Source organism: Chelonia mydas, chromosome 7, assembly GCF_015237465.2.
Source record: "Chelonia mydas isolate rCheMyd1 chromosome 7, rCheMyd1.pri.v2, whole genome shotgun sequence".
Lineage (NCBI taxonomy): Eukaryota > Metazoa > Chordata > Testudines > Cheloniidae > Chelonia > Chelonia mydas.
The window spans coordinates 82,928,394-82,952,258 of NC_057853.1; the positions used below are offsets into that span (position 1 = coordinate 82,928,394).

General features: G+C 45.8%; 1 protein-coding gene across 1 annotated transcript in view; it reads right to left on the bottom strand.

The window, feature by feature from the left end:
• Nucleotides 1-956: 956 nt before the first annotated feature.
• The window catches only part of ADAMTS14 (ADAM metallopeptidase with thrombospondin type 1 motif 14), a 106,453-nt gene continuing 83,544 nt past the window's right edge, over nucleotides 957-23,865 (bottom strand). Inside the window, exons 13-22 of the mRNA XM_027834889.3 lie at nucleotides 23,480-23,613; nucleotides 22,489-22,612; nucleotides 20,199-20,282; nucleotides 17,508-17,671; nucleotides 16,292-16,457; nucleotides 13,444-13,576; nucleotides 12,540-12,747; nucleotides 11,329-11,458; nucleotides 10,317-10,427; nucleotides 957-7,029 (exon numbers count right to left, since the gene is read on the bottom strand). Of these exons, the coding sequence (XP_027690690.2) occupies nucleotides 6,401-7,029; nucleotides 10,317-10,427; nucleotides 11,329-11,458; nucleotides 12,540-12,747; nucleotides 13,444-13,576; nucleotides 16,292-16,457; nucleotides 17,508-17,671; nucleotides 20,199-20,282; nucleotides 22,489-22,612; nucleotides 23,480-23,613 (1,883 nt within the window). The 3' untranslated portion in view covers nucleotides 957-6,400. The remainder of the gene's footprint in view (nucleotides 7,030-10,316; nucleotides 10,428-11,328; nucleotides 11,459-12,539; nucleotides 12,748-13,443; nucleotides 13,577-16,291; nucleotides 16,458-17,507; nucleotides 17,672-20,198; nucleotides 20,283-22,488; nucleotides 22,613-23,479; nucleotides 23,614-23,865) is intronic.

Sequence of the window (23,865 nt, forward strand, 5' to 3'; positions counted from 1 at the left end):
TACACTTGGATTCCAGTGACATTCTAATCTGTGAATAGAGGTCATGATCCGTCCATGAGATGGGATTTCCCAGTGGTTGCATTGCTACACATTTATAACTAGGATAAACCATACTAACTACTCCAAATTAGAATCTTAAAACCACTGGGAGCAATTTTTCTGGCCCTTTAACTAGCATGGCCTTCTTAGAAATGGGATGCTTGTTTGAATGAATCCATCCCCATTTTGCTCACCGAACAGATGGCCGCATGTCTCACTGCACAGAAACTATGAAACATAATTAAAACCAAACACTGTAATAGTGGGTCAGACTGCATGAACCAAGCAGGCTCATCTGGTTTTTATGAAATGTAGTTATTGCAGCCATTTCAGTGTGCTTGCTAATTTATAAGTGTGTGTGTTTGTGTGTTTCTTGGGTCACTCTTATTTACTGAATAGAAACACTGCCAAAATGTCTCTAAGATTTTATGGGACACAGCCAGGAGTGTGTCTGTGTGGGTTTTGTTGAAGTTAAATAAAGAAATGAAATACTGTTCTCCTTAAAGCCTGAATTAACTGATAGTGCTTCTGATTTATACCCCAGCCAGAGAGGTGGACTGGAAGTGGGGAAAGGGTTATTGAACACAGTCCCCTAATGATAGAAATATGGACAAAGCTCATTCTTTGGATGTTACACTCCACTAATCCAGACTCAGCAGTACTGCATACTCACTTTAAACAGGTGCAAGGCAGTGGAGTCACTTTTATAACCCTCCTCCCCATATCATTCTTCCTGAACCCAGAATGAAATCTACTTCCTGCCCATTCCTTCCCTCTTGCATAACGCGCAGGGAGCTACAATCTGGGACTACTGCCCAGGACCCCTGCTACTGCTCAACCCACTTCTCAATAATCACACACAGGTTGCATTATTCACATGGTATATTTCCCCCACTGCCCTCAAAAATAAACCAACAGAAAAGGGTGAGGGCAATGAGTGGATTTTTTACATTAAGAGTTTCAAAAAACCCCCACCAACAACAAAATTAATAAATATTAAAAAGCTCTGAATCTTATATGTACAAAACTTTATACATCGTAACACTGGACAAGGTTACATCACAGGAATGATTTGACGTGTTCATCGGCCCAGGAGGAGATAGGAAACTATCCCAAGTCCCAGCTCCACTCACCCTGTTAGGTATCAGCTGCAACGTACAATCTTCTTGTGGGTGGGAGTGGCAGAGGTCGGGGAGACAAATCTTCACTGCTGTGGGATGGAGAGATTGGTGATGTGACTTGCCCCATACACATAGTGTCATTAGCTGTTGTGACATTGGTACATCCCTGTGCAAGACCTTAAACTGCACCTACTTCATATAAATTTGAGTGTCACTGTTGTGCCCAGCTCTGGTGGTGACTAGTGTTTTCTCTGGGTTTGCAAACCAAGTATGTATTAGGACCTCACCAACATCAAACAAATGCCCAACTCACTACAGATCTGCCTACACTACGCAAGAAAACCATTTTAGGCACATCAATCGCATCAACTGGTTTGTTGTGTTGCTTGTCCATGCAACATTAATACTTTTGCAGAACTCTCTTGGTACATCCACACACAATCTTACAACCATTGTTGTACCAGTGGGTTCCAGGATTCTTGAAGCACCATCCTACAGCACTCAGTCATGTTGCAGGGAGTGAGGGCTTTGAGGTAATTTCCAAATCTGACATACTGCACTGTGGAACATAGGTGGCAGGAATCGGTGTACTGGTGTAGCTGCTAAGCCTATAGCTTCCTGCTCACAGTAGGGACAAACTACTATAGACGGTGCTTATTCAGCCAGTCCTGAGATAAAGACTTGCTCCCAGATGCTGCAATACAAAACTCGTACAATGCCTAGGACATTGTGTGGAGTGCAAGGGCCTGCACATGCGCTGCTTTCTGGAGACATCCCAAGCAATGACGGTTAGCAATCATTTCTTAATGCTTGAAGTAAACAGGTTTTGTGAGAGGCAAAGAGCAAACGTGTTGAACCTGCTTGAGGGAAAAGTTTTGCTTCAGGGGGAAAAAGCTGAAAAACCGCCTATGTTCATCTTAATCCCAACTCTGTATTGAGTTGCCAAAGGCCACAGAACTAGCAGGAGAGATGTATGTTACCATCTCCAGCAGGGAACAGTTCCCTCCTCTCAGCTTTTCCCTGTGGATTCAAAGTAAATGTCATAACAGATGTGGCCTACAAGTTACTAGTTCACGTTATGATTTTGGAGCTGATGCAGTGAGTCATCACAATTATGTACTACGTTTTAGTGCATAATTTATATTAATTATGTGCTACGTTTATATAATGTGTCACACCCACCCCCTGATGTCAGGGCTCTCAGTTCGACTCCACATGTGACAGGTTTCCAGATCTTAGCCATGCTGGTGCACTGGGAGTAGTTGTTGATGAGATGGAGAACGGTTCCTACCCCACCCCAAACTCTCCAGAGGCTGGGGCTGCGGTGGAGCTGCTGGTATTCTGGCACTCAAACCTGCTCACAATACTGATCAGGGATGACCACTGGCTACAGACAGTAATTGTGGAGCATGATGCGGTATTTCCTAACCCATTCCTCCCAGTGGGTGTTGCCATCTAGGTAATGTACCTTGGTGGGAGCTGTAAGCTTCAGGTGAAAGTCTTAGAAAACAATGCTCTTTAAAGAGTAAACAACACACAAAATGAAGCATTATCTTTGGCATAATAAATAAACACGGACACTCAAGCACTCCCTTAAAGAGTTCATAATGATATTTCAATCAGAGGGACAAGCCACTAATGTTGTGTGCAGTTTGCAGTAAGAAGTCATCTAAGGGCCAGATTCTGATTTCTTACACCAATGTAAATCTGGAGTGACTCCATTAAAATCAGTGAGGTTACTCCAGATTTACATTGGTGAAGCTCTTGCCAGAATTAGGCCCAAGGTTTGCAGCAAACCTATGAAAGGGTCCATGATGGTTCCAGAAACCTGCATGCCTCTATCACAGACATCCTGTTACTGCATTTCCTTACATGTGTTGTTAGTTTTAAGAATGCTTGTTTCTTACATTTTGGTAAGGGGTTGCAATGGTCTGACATGAAATTGCACTAGCTCCCTGAATTAAATGAACCTTTGTAAACCAATCAGGTTTCTGCTTTCACTAAACCCATTTTATACACCAGTATAAAGTGTCTCTGAGGGACAGTGGGTCATAAGCAGTTTGCATTCAGGGATTGATTGATCTGATCTCCAATAGCTTCAAATTCCTTACAACAGAAACTAACCAGCTGCAACAGACCAGGCCAGTATACAGCATGCACAGTGTACCAACTAGACACTCTGTCCATGGCTTCCTTTTCTTGGGCTGAGTCTCCAGCACTACACTGGCCTTTAAATACTTAATGCAGCCTTCAGAAGCATATAGCTGGGACTCTGAGTTCCGGGCCTGCCAGTGACCTCACCTCAGGCCCAAAACATGTGGGCAGCCCAGCTATCCCTCTCCTGTCTCAGATTCAGAGAGAGAGTTCCCTACCCATCTTGTCAGCCACCTGTGAGGGTGCAGAGAGTCACTACCAACCCAGACACTCAGCATTTTTTGCCCTTGGTTAAAATGTCACAGCAAGCCTTCCAATGCAGAAGGTAAAAAACATAAAAATGTAAGAGGCAGTAAAGAAAGAACAAACCATTTTTCACTACTCCCCATTCCTTCCAAAAGGCCCCAAAGGATTTCATTAGTTTAACAAATTATTGTTTTTTTGAGCATTTCTACCCCTTTTGTCACTTTGGTGTATGTACACTTCATTCATATTATAGAGCTCTTCTTCTTGCAAACATATCATTTAAAATTAAAGCCTTAAAAGCACTAACCAACAATATATGCATATGGACTGGATTACACCTTGTTATGGGCTGAGTTAAAACCTCAATGCAACTGACATATGAATGTGACCTCCACTTAAAATAGCTGTGAGACGTTTAAGGGACCACACTTAAAACAAGGCCAAACAGAGCCCACTCAGGAGTTTTGGATTGTGTAGGTGGAAGGGTTGAGTTGGGGGAGAGAGGGAGAACACACAGAAACTAAAGACAGACAAGAACAGAGGAGAGGCATGCAAAAATCAAGAAAGCCAAGCAACAGCCCGTGAGCACAGTGTGATCCTGGACAAAGCTAGTGAGAAAAAGCTTTTGGGCTGTTGGCTAAAGAGGCTTGGGGCAGTAAGCTAAGGAAATGCTCCCTTTGCTCTTGATTCCTCCTGCGATCAGAGAAACAGGGCTTTGCACATTCCTTGTAAATAAACAAGATTGCAGCAAAGAAAATAGCAGACTCCATCAATTGTTACTTCCAGCTGGAACATCCCCATGGCCCTGAAATTTGACTAGCTGCTCGGGTCAAAAAGGGGTAACAATATCTTTCTCTTTACAGCATCCTTTTGAGGCAAGTGAGCGTCCTGGTCTCCGACACAAGAGGAAGATTATCTAGGCCCCACCCCTTCTGGATGCTGGGCATCTCCTACAAAGGGCTGGACTTCCTCAGCAGCCAAGTCAAGAGGAGGTCTGGACTCAGCCTTTCACACGAGGCATGAGGTGGATCTGACGCTTACTGAGCTGTGAACGCTCCATGAGGCTTGCAGTCTAGAGTCTGAGGGCATACTGCAGATCAGCTGACCCACGTTCTTTCCTGCACTAGTGACAACTACAGGGACACAATCCTGCTCCCACTGAAGACAGCAGGGAATTTTGTCACTGATTTCCATGGGAGCAGAAGTAAGCCCACAGTAAGCACAAATTTCACAAAAATGTATTTTTGAGAACGGATTTGCAGCTGGACTAATGTCTCAACATCTGTCTGCCAAGCATGGCCTCGCTTTCAAACCCACCTACTATTCCAGCAATTTTGCCTACCTTATTCTCATTTGCAATGGTCCCTCACCCGCCTTTGCCCGAACTGTTGTCTTGTCTTATTTGTGTCCATCTTGTCCAGATTAGGCCTGGCTCCTGCAAAGCACTGAACACCAGCTGCAATCTTCTGAGAGCCCTCAACTCCCACTGAAGTCAGCCCTCTCAGGAGATGTTCAGCACCTTGCTTGACTGGGCTCAATCCTGCTCGTGGAAGTTTTGCCATTGACTTCAGTGGGAGCACGAACAGAGTCAGACTAGATGGGTATGTCCACACTGCAATTGAACACCAGTGGCTGGCCCGTGTCAGCTGACTTGGGCTCACAGGGCTCAGGCCACAGGGCTGTTTAACTGCAGTGTAGATGTTTGTGTTCAGGCTGGAACCTGGGCTCTGGGACCCTCCCCACTCATGGGGTCTCAGCAGGAATCAAAACAGCACCTTATAGAACAGTTTTAGAGGACAAGCACACACCCCCACAGCCAAAATTTCAAATGAAGAGAAGTGCATTGTGGGAGCCACATGTCGCTAACCAAACTGTTCTACGCAGGGGCTGCTCTCCTCAGGACCTTCAGGGCAACCCACTTCTGTCACAAACACAGGAATTTGCAACATATTTATGTACTGAATTCCCTCATTTTCTCTGTGGTTAACGCCACCCTCCTTCCCCCACTTCTGCCTCCTTCTCTGGTGACTGACCTTGCCATTGCCTCACTACGTAGGGCCTCCAGACACAAACACAGGCTGCCCACCTTGAAAGGACACCCTACGCAGCTGGAGACAGGTTGTGAGCGAAGTGCAGTCCAAGGACCACCACACCCTCTCCCAAAGAAGCCGACCACCCCTGCCACGTACCATCCCTCTGCTAGCTGGGTCAGGATGCTGACAGCCCCTCCCCTGACCCTGCTTTTGAAACTGGGTCTCCCCATCCACATGTATGGAGTACAAGTCCATCTGGCCTGCTGTTCCCTTGCCCCCTGCTCTGCTCTTCACTGAGGTTAAGAATAGAAAATCTATTTGCAGCACCATTTCCAACAGGATTTCAGAGTCCACTGTGATCCTTGCCACATGGATAACAGCAGCAGGTGAGTGAGGACTGAGCTGAGGGTCAAAAGGTCCTTTCTGTTGCCTTTTGTTTTATTGCTCGAAAAATCTCTTTGTAGCACCTTGGAAGGAAATGCCCGATTGATTCAAGCCACTCTCTGAGGTAACCAGGTGTGGGCTGCACAAGCCATGCGGGCTCAGCCACTGCTTGGGGTTCATTTGCAACCCAGTGGCCTGTGCTGTTTCTTCCTTTTGTTTCTTCCTTTGATCTGATCTTTTTTCATTATTCCAATAAAGAATGAAAAAGTGCCACTGCCGAAAAGTCATAAAAATGAAGCCATTTTTTTGGTAGCCTTCCGTTCGGTTTTTAATTCCGTGTCTCATCCGTTTCCGAAAGTGGCTCGGAAACTTGGCTGCTCTGCCCATGTAAACCGTCGACAAGAGAGACTTTGGGAAAATACTTCATGTCACAACAGGGGAGGAGATCCTGAGACTGTTCCCCAGCTGCTTGGTTCCAGTATTATGCCTTCTCTGTCGTGCTATGCCCTGGGAGGGGACAGAGAAATCACTTTCACTGTGTGCACCGGCAGGTTTGTTCAAGGCGGGAGAGAACCACTGAAAGGCAGTGCTGCCCCATAGTTCCCCAGAACTCTGCCCTGCTGCAGCCTGCCGGCTAGGAGGTAGCGGTCTTGAGGTGTCAACTTTTGAAGTATCATCGACTGGAGTGCCCCGAGACTGGGTCGCAGCATTAGCCCAAGAGGTTCCATGGGAAGCTGAACCTTCTGTGCTGGACAGCTGGACGTGAGCAGCTTGGGATGCATCTGTCTCTTTGGCAGCTGTGCTTTGTACCCTATGTGAGCGGTGCCGGGCAGTGGGATGAAAGGGCAGTGGTGTGACTGGGCTGGAAAAGAAAGCACCCTCATGACTTTCAGTCTCTGAAGCACTTTGGTCTACACTGGGCGGCATGCTGGTGGTGGTGACCTTTTTGCCACAGGACTCACAACAGAGTTTGTTGTAGCCAGGGATGGAGCAGTAGCGAGCCAGAACTTCCATCTGACAGAATATGGACTTGTCCCCAAGGCAAGGCTCTTCTGTGACAAAGACATTTATAAAGAAGCTAGTGAGTATAACCAGACATACAATAGTAATGTGCACAAAATACGATCCAAAATCACTGCATACATGGGTTTAAAATTATCCCATAAAGCTGCTGTCAGAGTAAAATGCCATATTACACTTGGTGTTACATCATGTTTAGCACTGGTCAAATTTCAAATTCAAGGTTTGGTTTAAGCATGGAAAACTGTGAACTCTCCTGTGGCCCTCTCTGATCTGTAGATCTTGACTTTCTGGTTTCAGGCATGTTGGAAGCACTCAGCTCCTCAGAGGAAAGGTGTAACAGAAGTACCAAAATATTATTAATTATTAATTATTATTATTATTATTAGAAAGACTGTGCATACCAAAGGTACAGCTTGCTTCTCTGCAGTACTTTGGTACTCCCACTTCCTAATAAAATCAAGAAGTGCAAAGATGCACAAATGTTTTCTTAAATGAACCAAAATGGTGAAATGTTTGGCTGAAGGGATTAGCAATAGGACGTAGGACCTTTCCCCTTTAAGAGACCAGTTCAAATAAGGCAGGCATTTCAGCTACAATTGTCACTACAAACCAAGATAATCGAATGACTCCATTGTTTTAACTTTACTAGATGACGTTAGCGTTGAGTGGTGGGTGCTGGAGTCACACTGCTGCTGGAGACATCCACCCACCGACAGGACAGAAGTAAAATCAACAGCAGTGGAAGCTCCCCCACGCCAAGAGGCCTCAATGCTTCTGAGGAACAATCATCTTAAGGGATGAGACGCTAATTAAAGACTCCAGGCTCATTTAGGGCCTAATGCAAAGCCCAGAATGGAAGGCATTCCAAGGGCATTGGATCAGGCCCTTAATCCTTCTCATGTCTACTTCTTTGAAGTACTGATATAGCAAGGTACCTAAGAACATGCATAATTTTTAGCATAAATCCCATTGAATTGAATGGAATTACTCTGTATGCATGTGTTAACATGCCTTGCTGAACTGGGGCCTGGGACAGGGACTTTGTCTTCTTCACATCTAGACAAGAATCTAGCATACTTTTGGCAGTAACAGATAAAAATGACAAGAAAGTCATTTGTTAGAATCGTCTTCTGATGTTGACATTTGCCCACTAATAGAATGGGACTATCAGCTTAACCCAGAGAGGCCATCAAATGATAACTTCCTGTGACTACCTCCCTATCAGATTTGAAATAACTTAAAAGTTACTAATTCCCTGTCCATGTAGCTATCCAGTTTCCTACCACAACACAAGATGTCTAAGATTAGGAAAAGGCCACCTGACCCAACGTGTCACTGCTCTTTGTACCACCACAAGGACTTTAAAAAATAATGACAATATTTACAAGGGAATTCACGGGCAAAACCGATACTGGCATTTGGCCACGTTTGTGTGAAAGAGAAATGTAACGCAAGGGATCCTTTTAAATGCAAACTCCAAAAGTTAGCAAATGACATTTCTTATCCATAATGGTAGTATTGGTGAGGCAAGGGACAGAAACCTTATGCCCAAATAAATCTGTTAGTCTTTAAGGTGCCACCAGACTCCTCGTTTTTGTGGATACAGACTAACACGGCTACCCCTCTGATACTAGGAAAATCCTTACAACTGTATATCAAGGGCCACTAGATGGCACCCTAATTTCAGGGTTAGATACAAAAGTGAACCCTCAGTGACTTGTTTAATTGTCAAGGGAAAGACTCAGAAGAGAGGTTGGGTCATCCTCCAACTGTAAAACCCACAGAAGGGAGCAGGGAGGGTGGCAAGGGAAGAAATGGTGAAGGGAACCTCTAACACTTGAACAGAATGCCGCAAAGGTCAGGTTTCTGAACAAGCAGCTCAGGTGAATGCTGAATGCTGACTTTAGGGAAAGACAAAGAACAGTGTTAGTGGTCTGTAGGGAGCCAGGGTGGCCTCCTTCCAAACCAGAAGGTAAAGAGCCACTCTCTCAGCCTGAGTGGGCGGGGCCAGGCCAAGCTTACTCCACCCCCCCGGAAGGGGAGAGGTGGAACCGGAAGTACAAAAGGAGGGGCCCTTAGCCCAGTGAGGACAGCACCAGGGAGGGAGACAGACACAGGCTGTTCCCTGCAGACCCTGCTGCCGAGCCAGGGGAGGCCCTGGACCAGGGGAAACCTGACCTTGAGGAAGGACTCGGGCTACCAGGACTGCCAGCCGCAGAGTGCCTCAAAGAACTGGAGGAGCTGGGCAGCGACCTGAGCCAGAGGGAGCCCGACACCGAGGGTGAGCAGGAGCTACCGGTGGCTGAATATCCCGACGAGTTGGAGGAACCAGATGGACCCACTCAAGAGACCGGGTAGGAATAGCCCAGGGGCAGAACTGGACAGTGTGGTGAGTCAGTATTTGGTCAGCATGTTGCAGACGGATCCCCGCTGACCCAGTGGTGGGACCCTCTCCTCCCGCCACTGTCAGGGCCCTGGGCTGGAATGCAGTGGAGTCAGGTGGGCCTGCGTTCCCCTACCCTGGCCACCCCACCTCAGGTAGCAGAATCCCGATAAAGACCACGGACGCGTGCCGGCGCTCCCCTGCCTGACGGGCGCGCCACGGACGCGTGCCGGCGCTCCCCTGCCTGACGGGCGCGCCACGGACGCGTGCCGGCGCTCCCCTGCCTGACGGGCGCGCCACGGACGCGTGCCGGCGCTCCCCTGCCTGAGGGGCGCACCACGGACTCGTGCCAGTGCTCCCCTGCCTGAGGGGCGCACCACGGACGCGTGCCGGCGCTCCCCTGCCTGAGGGGCGCGCCACGGACTCGTGCCAGTGCTCCCCTGCCTGAGGGGCGCGCCACGGACTCGTGCCGGCGCACCTCCCTCCGCTAACTCCCCATTGACAGAAAGGTGTGACCAAGGCCTTTCGGTGAGGCAGTAGCTCTCCACCGCCCCCCAGCGGCTGGGCGGACCAACTGAGACCCTGCTACATGGTATAACTTCAATCTCACTAAGCATGAAATAGGGAGATGGTGGGGCATTTCCCAGCACACCCATCTTAGCACGGTAGCATTTGACAACTTCAGACTGCAACCAGACTAATCTTGTATTCTCTTCTGGTGTCCATTATGGAGCATTAACCTTTTGATCTCCCTTTGAGAAAGGTCTCCACTAGCCTTCAAAAAATGGTGTCCTCCATTAAGTTATTTTCACTTCAGTCACGGAAGAGAAAGAGGGCGGCTTGTAAACATTTAATAGCAGAATCCCTTCCTATGTAATGCAGGTAAAGAGACTTCTGCTCCAAGAGACAAACTTAGGAAAAGTGGAAACTTACTTGAAGATATCTTATTAACAGGATTTTTGGGCCCATCCTGGGGTACCCACTGTACTTTCGGAGTCACATGATCACTGGTATCTGTGTTTGCTGCAATACTTGGTAGCTTTCCTGTAGGTAGATCACGGCCAAAAAGTTTAGTCACAAACATTAGCCCAACAGAGGCATTTCCAAAAAAATTTGAGACTAGGTGTGGTGGGGAGTGTTCCTTGCACTAGCCCTTGTCTTCTAGAGACCCACCTCAAGATTTTTTAAAGTAACATCGGTTTTGGGGTGCCTCAATTTTTGGGTGTGCAACCTGAGCCACCTTAAAAAGGGACCTGATTTTCTGAGAGCAGGTGCTCAGCTTTCTGAAAATTAGGCCTCGTAAGGAAACTTAGATTGGGCACCCAAAACTGAGGCATCCAAAACCACTGTTAAAAATCTTGGCCAAGGATTAAAATAAATTTGATGGTCTCACCGTAACCATCAATTATTCACACATCGCAACACCCTCAGAAAATTTTACACGGTCTCTGGTCCTAAAGAAAGGACGAAGACTGGAAAGGCCAGGAGTGCTGTACATTTTGGTAATGTCAGTCTGGTCTGTTAACATTTTTCCCTGCTGGTCCTCAAGGTCACTTCAGCTGTGTTGCCAGTGTTTCATCAGCACTCCCCTGAAGCTGATGGAACATCAGGGCTTACTGACTAGTACAGTTAGCAGCACAGCACAGGTACTCTACCAAGACAGTAACAGCGGCTGTTTTAAATTGAAGCGAATGGGAATATGTGAATACCGGTATCTAGGGAAGTGGATTTTCAGGAACAACCTGAATCCTTAACTTATATCTTGTAACACCTTCTTCTGCTCCTCGGCATGTAAACTATATCACCCTCCATAGCCTTACACATCAGTAGAACAGATCTACATGCAAAGGAGTCCAACATGTACCACATCACTGACCGTTTCTCAGTTTGATTCCATGACTGACTCTAGGAGAGTCTGCTCCAGTGACATTTCAGCTCCTCTCACCTGGGCATGCTGCCATTTTGCAGACATGGACAGTCTCTGGTTTCTCATCTTCACATTGCCCAATGCTATTGTCACTGGCCTTGCACACCACCTGGCGCTGCTGGATGCCTTCTCCACAGCTGACTGAGCACTGTGTCAAATCACCAAGGAGGGGAAAAAATACACCTATCAGTGCCGGGGGAAAAAAGCAGGGATGGAGACATCGAAATGCACCTCATGCTACCAGGAGCTTCAAAAAGAACTCTGTGTGTGTGTGCGCACATGTGCAAGACTATATATATATAAACACACACAAATTAGTATTCAGACCAATGGATAGAGATCTTCCCGGCTCTGGTGAAATTTGTCCCCTTGGCTGGATACTGCTTAACCTTCCAAGCCAGAATGACTTTCATCTCTATATCATGAAGGTACCTCTGGAGATGAAATGTTTGGCTTCTCAAATGCACTGAAGTGAATTAAATACCAGGTATTTTCCCCTAGCTTTGATACCACTGGTCTCCCATTATAAGCGCCCCCCGCCCCCCATCCCTACTCTGCCACCAATGACTTAGCTTTCTTCTGGGCTGGACAGAGGCATTACCATGCCCACATATACACACCCCTGTCTGCCTCTAAAAAGGGACTACATGGAAAGCTACTTTTCTCTTGTCTTCCTACAAACCAAAACAATAATATCACCTGCCGTCTATGTCATTATCTAGTTCACTATAGAATTCATTTGCTATCTAGGTGATTTATATTAACCCATAGCAAATGTGTTCCTCCACACGCCTTGTTCTCTTGGGCCTGATGCAAAGCCCAAGGAATTCAATGGAAATCTTTCTGTTGACTTCACTGGGCTTTGGATCAGGCACTTAAGAGTGAAACATATCTCCGGATAATGTTACACTGTGTGTGCTGTATAAAAATATCCTCCTGACTGTGAAAACGCTCTCAGCTCCCACCAGAATAAGGGAGGTTTCAGTGCTAACCCCCAGCTACTTAGCATGGCCACTGGCCACCAATCACCAAAGATTGGTAGGTTTTCCATGGTAGTGAAGCAGGTTCTTTTGCAAGTCAGCAGGCTCCCGAGATGTATGATGATCATGCTTTCTGGAGTTTTTGAATCAGGTAGCAACCAATTACACTGGAATTGTAATCTGCAGATCTTTGGAATAAAAGCTTTACTATACAACATTGTATGCATTGCAGAACCTGGGCTCACGCACCTGGGACCAGGCCCCTGTCCTCCATTGGGCTGGACAGGGCAAGCGGCTGCAGGCCCTGCGTGTGTCCGGTCGATCTCCTGTGCAGTATTTGGTGTGTACCGTCCGGTTCGTGCCATTCAGGAGGTGCTGGACACACTGCACCACCCTTATCTGAACTCCTAGCTTGCCACAGGACTTGCTGCAGGCTCCCCATTCCTCTGCCATCCATCTGAATCATTAAAATACAGCACTGTCAACAGGTTGAGGGGGAGAATATTTGGATTTTTCAGATTCTGATTGGCTTATCTTTCTGGAGCTTTGAGATCACAGATTGAGAGTCCTCAGAAGAGATCTGGAAGCTCATATTCCTAGCTGTAGCACAGTCTTCAGATTAAGGAGCAAATCCTCCACAGGTGTCAACCAGGATAATTCCACTGAACTCAGTAGAGCTATTTGATTTACAGAAGCTGAGAACCTGTCTCTCTGAGCCTTACAGTTGGGTTTTCTGCTGATCTAATGTGTTGGACTCCAGTAGGCCAAACAATGGAAAGTTTGTCTTGGTCCCTCTGTGACAGCCTGCATAACCCATTAGGAACAGTTATGCCTTCCATGACTTAAAGTCATTGTCAGTTCCCTCACACGTGTCCCTGCCTTATTTGGACAGTACTGGGTCACCAAGATTTTATCCTTTTGTACTTTTCAGGATGGGGGTGGGATCAGGGGGGGGTTTAAAAGAAAACAACTTACCCTTTGCAATATTTGGATCCCTCCACCTCTTTGACTTGGGAGGAGGAGGGAGAAAGGCTGCTCATGCTAGCTCTCACACCAACGCCAATAATGAAAATGACCAGAGCCTCCTGCCTTAACCCTGAGAACCTTCATGCAGGCACAGCACAGTGTCATGATTGTAGGAGGGAGAACTCACGCTGGCTGGGAGCACTCCTGCGGGTTACATCGCCTCCGGATTGGCTTGGGTTTCTTGCCATTATCACAGAAGTTCCGATGCACCATCCGGTTATCGCTTTTCCTCCGACAGCCATATTTGGTGTACTGGATGCCTGAAGGAACCACAGAAAGAAAAATACACAGGGAGTAAGGGAATCACCAGTATACACACAACTTGGTTTGGAACTCCATCTTGATAACCATTAGTTGGATCCCCCTAATTAGCTCGTCTTGCTTTTCTGCTATGACTTTGCACTCCAACTTTGGAGTTCAGCATGTCATACAAGGGGCCATAATGCAGCCAGATAATACTTCCTCTAGGCTGTACACACACAAACACACCAAATATATTTGCAGTCAACAAGGAGGTGGTGGTGAGATAATGCTACTCAGTCTGGAATACCCCAGTCATTCCCATATTCCTGCCTGACCCATATGGTTGCTGGCTGCTAAGTAGCCAATGGGAAATGCCATTTCATCTCTGCAAAACTAGGACCAGATTCCTGACTGCAATCCAATTCTGCTCAGACACAGTGTGAGTGTGCAAGAGAGTAGCTCTAATTTAGGCCATTGCCATAAGGTCCCTCAGGGATCACAAAGCGGACATAGCGGACGAGCCCCTGAGCTCTGGTGAATTTTTGACTATTGAAAAGAGTTTGATGGGCCTTAGTTTGGAGCTTACTTCCCCTGATGGAAAAGAAAAGAATCCACATCACAAGAGAGACCCAAAATGTTAGAATTTGGCACACTGGTCACATTTGCTTACAAAAAGACCAGGTCTGGGCTAAGCTAGCCTGAAGCATGTGCTTCCATTCACTCTTCAAGAGGGTGGTCCCTCCATCTCAGGATTATGTTCATTGGTGGAGTACGTATAAGAGAAGGTCATATTGCAGCCGCTTGTAGCTAAAACAAGGACTTTGGTTCCATCTTTGCCAGTCCCTAAACCTTCCCAAATGCCAATATTTATTTTTAAAAAATCACAGTTAAAAGGAAATGAGGACAAGCTGGAGCCATCAGATCTGCATTGACTTTTAAAAACTGATTTATTTCAATGCTCTGGATAGAGTTTACATTTATTTGTTCCATAATTATTATGATTTCACCTGCCTTGAAACGGGAGCTATAAGGATTTGGTAACTTGTGTAAGTGTGGCGTCTTATCCATTCATTTGCGTAACAAGCACCCCAGAACCTGCACACAGACACACACACTTCCTGTCTCTCAGTGTAGGGAATGACGCAGGTACTGGAGGGAACAAACCAGCAATGACAGGTGGAAGTGTTACTGGGTCTTACAGGTCTTTCCATTTCTATAATTTGCTATGATTAGGCCCTTCCCCAAATCTGTAAGAATAACAGTGAGATGATTTTCATTTGTATAGAGCCTGAGTGTGTACTTTTAAGCAAAGCTTCAGAAACCTGACTTAAAGACCTGGTTACATTTTCAGAGATCCTCCTTAAGTGAGATTACAAAAATTGCTAGTGCATCTTGTGATTGTGCAAAACCAACATTCGCACATAAAAAATGGCAGCTGTGTGCACAATTACCTGTTCTGTGTGCACACAAGATATCCACTCAAACTTCTGCAGGTGTAATTAAAAAGAAATATTGAACAATATGACGTGCATTTGGAGTAGAGCTGCATCAGAGAATGCTCTGCAATAATTGCAAAGGTCTTTATAACTGTCATGGGGCAGCCCCTTTGGGTGCCCTCCAGCATCATGCTGCAGCACATCCCATGCATATGCCTGTTTCCCCTTCAGTGGATCATCCCAGAAATAGTGCACAAAGACTTTCCAAGGATACCTAGCCTTTGCAGGGTTAGTTTATTACCAAATAAAGCTCTGTGCACATAAACCATAACAACAGCCCCACAACCATAATCCAGAATTCCCCAGCACAGTCCAAATAGTACAGTCAGTCTCCAAGTCCCAATAGTCTATGAACACACCAAATATGGTCCCATCATCTCTCACGATACTCAGGCTCTCCGGTACAGCTCCAACATCTCTCACCATGCTCGCCTTTCTAGTATGGCTCCAGTGTCTCTCACCGCACCTCCCCCAGTCTTAAGTCCTCTCCTGGCTCTCCGGCTCAGAGAGCCAGCAGGTATCTCTCTCTACTGCTTTCAGCCTTCAGCCGTTTCCAGCCTTTTCTGGCAAAGATGGAAACTCTCTGGCCCAGGAAGGTCAGCAAGCTAGCCCCTCCATTGGCTTCTTGGTCCTCAGCCCTTTTCAGCCTCCCAGCACTGGTTCTCTGGCTCAGGAAAGTCAGCAAACTAGCCCTCCCTCTTTTCAGCTTTCCCTGGAGACCTCCTCCAGATTCCTGATCTCTGACAGCTATCACCTTCCAATCCCCTGACTGACCCAGTCTGTTGTCAGGCTCTCCCACTTATATGGCCCAGGTCCCATCTCTTAAAATCCAATTGGGAAGCAGCTGACATATCATAAGTGCATTGGACCACCCCAAAACCTCCTAAAGAGGCCAATCTCCCTGTGACACTCAAATTATCATCTTGTAAATCCCAGGTTCTAAGAAGCCACAGAAATCTTAAGCAAATGGGAGCATCAGATGATGCATCAAACCAGACTCAGAAATAAAGCAGTATATCAGAGTACTGCCAAAGGAAGTTAGATTGGCTCCCCAAGCATGCTGGAATTTAAGGCTTGGAATTGCTAAAGAATAGAGAATTAGGTAATTAAAGTATATGGATATCTAAAAACCAGAGGTACTTTGACTCATACTGCCCTACAGGTCCAAGAAATCTGACCGCAACATACATGTGACCGAGTATTACAACTTAACAGACATATAAAAGAGAAACAGACCTCCTCCGCAAGCCTTTGAGCACTGAGACCAGCTCTTGAGGGCCCACTCATAGGAATCCATCTCTTCAAGAAGGACATTATTGTTTCCAATCACTGGCAGCAGGTCTTCATGGATAATGTACTTATACATCAGGCTGCTCTTGGACTCATCTTCCTCTGGGATAACCTGTGATCAGAGAAACAACAAAGGCAGTGTAGCGGCAGCAAGGAAGAGAGAAAGAGAATGCAATTGTGGGAAAGGGTGAGAGTGGAAGGAGGAGAGGAATTAAAGAGGACACAAACAATGACAATGTAGCATATAGACACATAACATGAAAAGTAGAAGAAAAGAAAGAAGAAGAAAGTAACAAGGAAGAAATTAAACAAGTACCACAGGTAGAAAAGAGAAAACTTTTAGTTAACAAGAAGAACTCTTGATCCATTCAAAATATTTCAATTAATCTAAAATGAATCATAGAATATCGAGGTTGGAAGGGACCTCAGGAGGTCATCTAGTCCAACCCCCTGCTCAAAGCAGGACCAATCCCCAACTAAATGATCCCAGCTAGGGCTTTGTCAAGCCTGAGTGGAAGGATTCTAAAATACTCACAGAACATACTCTGTATTGGACCACTGCACACGTACAGAAGATGCCCATGACATATCAAAATATATGCTCAAACTCTAGACTTCATACACAGAACTTTCTACCTTATCTACATAAATAGGAACCTGTACTATAACTTTAGACAGACAAAGAGGCATAGAAGCGTTGTTTGTAACACTCAATATCAATAAGTGAACATGTATTCCAAGTCATTGGGGGGCAGGGAGGATGAGCTTTTCTTCCAGGGAGGCAGGGGGAATCTAGATTCCATTAATGCTGGGATAAGCCAGAACAGGGTGTGTATTGGTAGGCTATGGTTGTATGCCTTTATACATTGTCAGATGCAAGGTCAAAAACATTCAGGCTTCTAAGAAGTGCATTCATAGTGTATTTCTGCACATCCTGAAGTATCTTAATCATATTAGATTATGGCTAGTTACTTTCACTTTTTAAAATAACTTTTAAGAGTTTTGTAGGATTTATGCCCTATGTCCTTCCACTATGAAATTCGGCCACTCCATTCTACACTGTATATCAGTCTCTTCTAGCATTTGTAACAGTGATTGCACTGTGTGCTCTGCTTCAGTGAATGACTGAATGATTCTCAGAGGAGAAGCCAGTGTGACTCACCAGCACACTGATTGCTTCATGCAGGGGGCCGCTGGTTTTCAAGCTCTCCTTGCCATTCTCAATTGTGTATTCCCACTCCAAGCCCATCTCAATGAAGGTTTTGCTTTTGGCTTCCTTGGCTTTGGCATTAAGGATGAAGTTTCCAGTAGCTTGATTCTTAACAGCTGGGAAAAGAAGTTCAGAAAGTAATTTTCCCCTGTCAAAGACTTTTAGGGACAGAAAAATGAATTGTGAGCATAATGCATGGGAATTTAACTGATCAGAAGAAATCCCTAAAGATGGGAATTGTATGGATAGACCTTCATGGTGAAAATATTCCTCATAACAGACCAGATATTCATAAAAAGAATTCAGGCTCAGCTGGTTGGTCTTTTGAAAATCTGGCCATAAGTATCACAGTGGGAGCAGCTGGGAGCTGAGCAAACGGGAAAATCTGGCTCTTGTTTAGGTGCCAAAATGAGAGCTCAGCACCTGCAACTCTGGCCCTATATATTAGCAATTGTATACTATTGACTGTAAGCAAAGCAAGCCCTATTAGTCTTTCGATTGTGGCCTAAACATCAGAAAGGTTAATGTAATGTTATTCAAAGGATGAGACTGCAGGTCTGGACTGTGTCATGGGTTAATGCACTAGATCTTTACAGAAAAACATCTGGGCTCAAATAGTAGCTTAAATGGCAAGTCAAATGGGTTTGCCCACATCACAAACCAACCATTTAAGATAACACCCCTAGGAATCTACGTACAAGGAGGCCCAAAAAAGAGATAGCAGAGGTGCTGTGGGTCAAGAGTGAGATGCACTGGCAGAGTTGTGTAAGGCCCAGGACTGGAATAGCAAGGTGTACTGCCAGTTGGAACTGAGGGGCACTGGCAGAGGCCTCAGGCCCAGAATTCAAGGGGACACACAGGCAGATGAAAGTGTCCCTTTTCAGCCCTTGTGTCACTTGTCTCCGCGGTGCAGAGAACAAGGCTGTGAGCAGCTGCTCATGGAAGAGCCTGGATACATTCCATTGAATGAACAGGCATGTGCATGTAGGGCTGGTGATCAAGAAAGGGGCCTTGGCAGGGAATAACCCTTTAAATGTGTAAAATCTAGTGACCACGCTCCACACCATGCCCCTCCAGCCTGAATCTCTTATTTCCCCACCCTCTAAGAGAGTCTCACTCCCTCTATCCCACCTCCCAGTTGTTCCAGGGTCCCCCTGCTTTCCTAACATTAACTCTCTTCATCTTCTCTAAACAGTCAGTCTGGTTTGACCGTGTTGCTGACATACCAATCCCCCTGACATTCCAACTCATCCTTTGAATTAATGGTCTTCTGAGCAGAAAGAAAACACACATACACATACACACCCTTCCTATGTCTGAAAGAGATTTGGCTTCAAGACCCAGCCCTCTGAGAATATACCTCACACAGAGGCGTATTGTGTGAATTCTCACTACAGGATCACACAGGCAGAGCTCGACTTGCCAGCTTCACTGGAAGGTTCACTAAGAAGGATTTTGGAGACAGCAGAAAAGGAGAGCTGCAAATTGAAATGCAAGAGGCTGGGGAACAGCTACTCCAGCTTAACTCCTTGGTCATTTTCAAGTAACTTTCTCTCTCAATCGTACGCACACACACAAATACTCACTCACTCTAATGTGCTTTTAAACAGAGCGGAATAAGAGAAACAGAAGGATCGCTCTACAGAAGACCTTAAAGGCCAGGATGTTGCCCCGCTGTGCCTCCCTGGCTTAACCAGATACATGAGTTTCCCCTAGTGTGGAGAAATCCTCAAGTGGCGTCGGGCCAGCACAGCAGCTCCTACACTATCCCCTATGCTCCTGGTATAGGAAGATGTGGCTGGGGAGCTGCTCTATCTAGTCAATCCCCAGTTGCTGTAAGGTCCCTGGGGAGCCATTAGCAGCCAGTGCAGCTTAGAACAGCCATAAGGATGTTCTTAGATGCACCTCAGGACAGGCTTGGCACCCAGCAGCCATAGGACTGGGTGGGGTAGGATGGGTATTAAGGTTGCCCCTTAACATCCTTCCCCTTCTGAAACTGTGCCAGGCACCGAAGGCCCCGTCCCAAGGATTTGGCCCCAGGACTCTACATTTTCTTTTTTTTCAGCTGACTGTTAGTGCTCATGGAAGTGAAGGAATGGAACCAGTGGCTAGCGCCAGCCATGACCAAAGGCAAATGTTGTACCAATTCTTTGGCCCTCTGCTGCCAGCTCTGCCAACATACCTCAATTCTGACATGGACCACGCCTTGCTATTCCACTCCTGACGACACACACCCAATTCTGCCCAAACAGTTCAATTCTTCACCACCCTCTGTTATTCCATTCCAAAGCTCCTCCTAAGCAGCAACTGATAGTCAGACAGAACTGGGCTAAATTGTCTGGTAGTTCTGTGATAAGAACAAATGTTAGTCTTCTCTGACGTTTGTGCAAGAAAGTGGGCTGAGAGCTACTCATTTTACTGTGATCAGCCTTTTGCACTCAGTTTCCCATTTTATCCATGCACCTAAATATTTTGTGTGTGCAACTGCTCCTTTGCACTTCCATACACATTTTGAAAGTGTGACTACCACATCTATTTTAGAGAACCCAAGTCTTAAGGTTTCTTTGATTAAACAACACTAGGCCAACCTGGCTAACACCCGCCTCTGAGTCTGTCTGTGCTCTCTGGTTGTTCAGTACTCACCAATGCTATGGGAGGCCGGCTCCATCTCTTCTATCTGAATGTATCTGGCCCCAGCCGGAATCTCAAACATTTTCAAAACACCCACTGAAAATCAAATAAAAGTAAAGCATTCTCAAAACTGATAGCAAAGCAGGCAAGTTTAAATTCTGTGGAACACTCCCACTAGGTTTTGAAACCACAGGATTCTTCAGTGAGAGAAAGGAAATGGAGAAGAGCATTTTGGTTGGTGCATTTACCTTAGGCTTTTGCTAATGGTAAAAGACTGGTTTTATATAACTGCGTTCACAAGATCAGCCCCAATCCAATTATGCAGATAATAAATACACTAAAGCACTAGGAGGCAGTTTACTGAGCTAACAGGAAATGTGTGTTTTTATTAACTATGGGTCAAATTCAAAAGATCCAGTGATTCAATTCAGATAATCATCCAAAAATATTGATTCTTATCTAGAATGTATATGAACATGAGTTGTTTGCCCTCCCATTCTGCAGTTCTCTCATAACTCCGTTTTCTCTCCTGAAACCTCCCCAAGATTTGCCTAACAGCCTCCTGGCTCCCCTTCTTCTCCCTAAATCTTACTTCAATGAGAGCCTTGCAGCTTCCTATCTTTCTCTTTCTGATGACCCCACCCCTGCAAAAGTATTGCATGATCCTTCTCATCTCCTGGTCAGGTTCCCAGCATTCTGTGGCTACCCCCTGCACTCTTCCTTGCTCCTATCACATCTCTCCCTTCTTGCAACACCATGTTTCTCTAGAAAGGCTCTTGCCTTTCCACTACTTTGTCCTACTGCTAACCCCTGTGAGATATCAGCTAAATAGACAGACATTTTCACATGGATTGCTAAAGATACTGTAGTATCTTGACTACTCTTATGCAAAGTGGTGCCCCCAGCAAAGCTCTCTATCCTTTCTCACTTCCTTCATAGTGTCTTGAGGGGTCAGACTCCAAGTGGCATCAGTGTGATCCCACCCATCTGTTAGCAAAACACCTACATGAGGATGTATGTCTTGAAACATGCACTGAAGTTGGTAAGGTTGGGGGCTCAGGCTGATCTACAACACAAGCAAGCTCCATAACCTTCACAAGGTACGCCCTGGACTCTGTCAGCTAAATGAAGCTGCCATACGTGGGCACAGACAGGGAAGCAGTAGCTGAGATAGCCTGGCCCCAGAACACCAAGGGCTTTGTAGATGAGGACCACAACCTTGAACTCAATAGGCAACCAGGACGTGATCCAAGCCCCACTGACGTCAATGGGACTTCTTCCACTGATTTCAATGGGCTTTTGATCAGGCCCCTGGCACAAAGGGGAAAGCAGTGGTGTGATACAGTTGTGCCAGTTTGTGTGGTTTAGCAGGTAATCCACCGTGTGCTGTAAGAACTGTAACTTCTGGGTAGTCTTCTCCTTCAGTGCATTGCATCGGTCTAGCCTGGTGATGCAATAGCTTGAATCATATAAATTGACAGATAATAGATAGGCAGAAAGAAATAGATACCATAAATAAGCTGTTGTAATTAACTGAATAAATGATTCGGTCCTTGCTCAATCAACAGAAGACCAAGCACAGTTCGGAGCTATCACTTTGGCAGTTATAGAGGGCACATCCTCAGGAAATGTCAACTGGCAGAGCACCAATGAAGTCAGCAAAGATACGCTACTTGACGACCATCGTATCTGAGCACAGAACCAGCACCTGGACATCAAATTTCTGGGCTTTCATTTTATTTGCCAAAGGTCTGCAGAGTAAGGCAAAGGTCTAGTCTTCTTTCTCGGTATTTATTTTTCATTTCAAAATGCAAAACCTGTATGTAAAAGCCCGTTGACTAATGTGCAGTTGTCCAGAGGCAACATAAGCAAGCACTCCGAGCCTGTAGATACACTTCTGGCTAGAAAGACACGGCCTTCATTTCAGCAGCAGTATCGCTCTGTAATGGTCTTTCTGTTCTGTTTGTGCTGTGCTTCTCACAATGGGGTCCTCGTCAATGACTAGGGCTCCTAGGCATTACAATAATACAAATAAATACCACTACTACTACTGACGATAAACTGTGAGATGTAGTTGTACTTCTATCTGTAGGGCCAACTTCTCATTTCAGCGACACCCGTGTAAATCTGTAGTAATTCCAATGGACTTCAACAGAGATACTCTAGAATAGGTTTACACAGGCAGAACTAAGAGTAGGTTTTAGCCCACAGATGGATTATATTTGTTACGTGCAAAGGTATATTAAAGCAATCACTTCCAAAATATGAATACTCTTCCACTACTCCCAGGCCAGACTCTCACCTGGCTGCTTCGGGGATTTGATGAAGGTCCCTTTCACCGTCCGGCAGTGCGAATTGTCACCCCCACAAACACCACACTTGTCATCCTGCTTCAAAGAACCAATTTCCTTGTCACATCCAACATGCTGTCACCAAAGAGGGAGAGAAAGAGATTTTAAAAAGGTCACATATGTAGAGCCTCAAAATGCAAGGCAGGCATCACACCTCATAGCTCATCCTGGGCTTTAGCCACCCTCCAATCTTACAGCAGTATGACAGCAGTGCAGATGTGTATGGCAGGGGAAGATGGTAATTACTTTCCAGCGCAAACCCTCACAAAAAACTCTGCCAGCTGGTGAATCATTCTCACTAGCAGTCGCTCCCCATGACAAATGGGAAGATGGATCTGATATCATGTGCCCTACTTCTTTTATGGTGCTAGGGAGCTTTTAGGCTGATGTAAGCCTTCAGGGTGGTCCTGCTTCAATCCTCTGCTACACTTGACCACACCTGGTAGCTCCAAGTCCCCCTACTTCCCTCAGGAAGAGTCTATAGGGGTGAACTGTGCAGACTTGGATGCCAACTTAGGATGGAAGTCTTAGCCTATCTACCACTATAATCAGCCACTCCTCTACAGGCACACTTGATTCTCTGTTTACGAAAACAGTGTGAAGTAAATAAACAGAACCTGGAGGAAAGTATTTAACGGGCTTCCCCACATTGCTAGTTGAATGCATATGAATTGCCTCCTACACACACACAGCTTCTTTACCACTGTGAGTGCCAGGGAAGCCTGGGTAAATAACAGTGCACCTAAACCTTTACTTACTCTTCACACAGTGGTCCAGTTTAGAAAGGAATTTTAGATTCCTATGGAAAAGTCTATGAAAAATGTAAAACGTTTAAGATTCCACTGACTCCAGAAATGTTCATGCTTGTTCCCTCTCTCTTCCTCTCATTTGAATAGAGGACAGGCAAAAACTGCCAGACCCAATGATTAGTTACATACATACCACACACTCCCCCCGAACACAGGCACTGTAGTGGTCTCTGTAGCTGCATCTGGTACCATCATGAACCACCTGGTTCATGAACACCACATCTCCTGTTTCCTCTGACTGACAAATCAGTTCACACTTCTGAGCATCTGCAGCAAAATAAATATTGAAAAACCCATGTTCATGGAAACAAAACGGAGTCAATACAAAATACAAAACTATCTTAATAAGAGGAACTCGCTATCTTGAATTAGAATGTTCTCAAGAGCCATTCCCTTCTTGTCTCTAAGTCCCTCCTACATTTGCCATTCGGTACTCTGTATTCTCTTACAACAAACTTAGGGAGGTGGATGTTCACCACAACATATTAAGATTTGACTCTGGCAGAGCAAATGAAATGA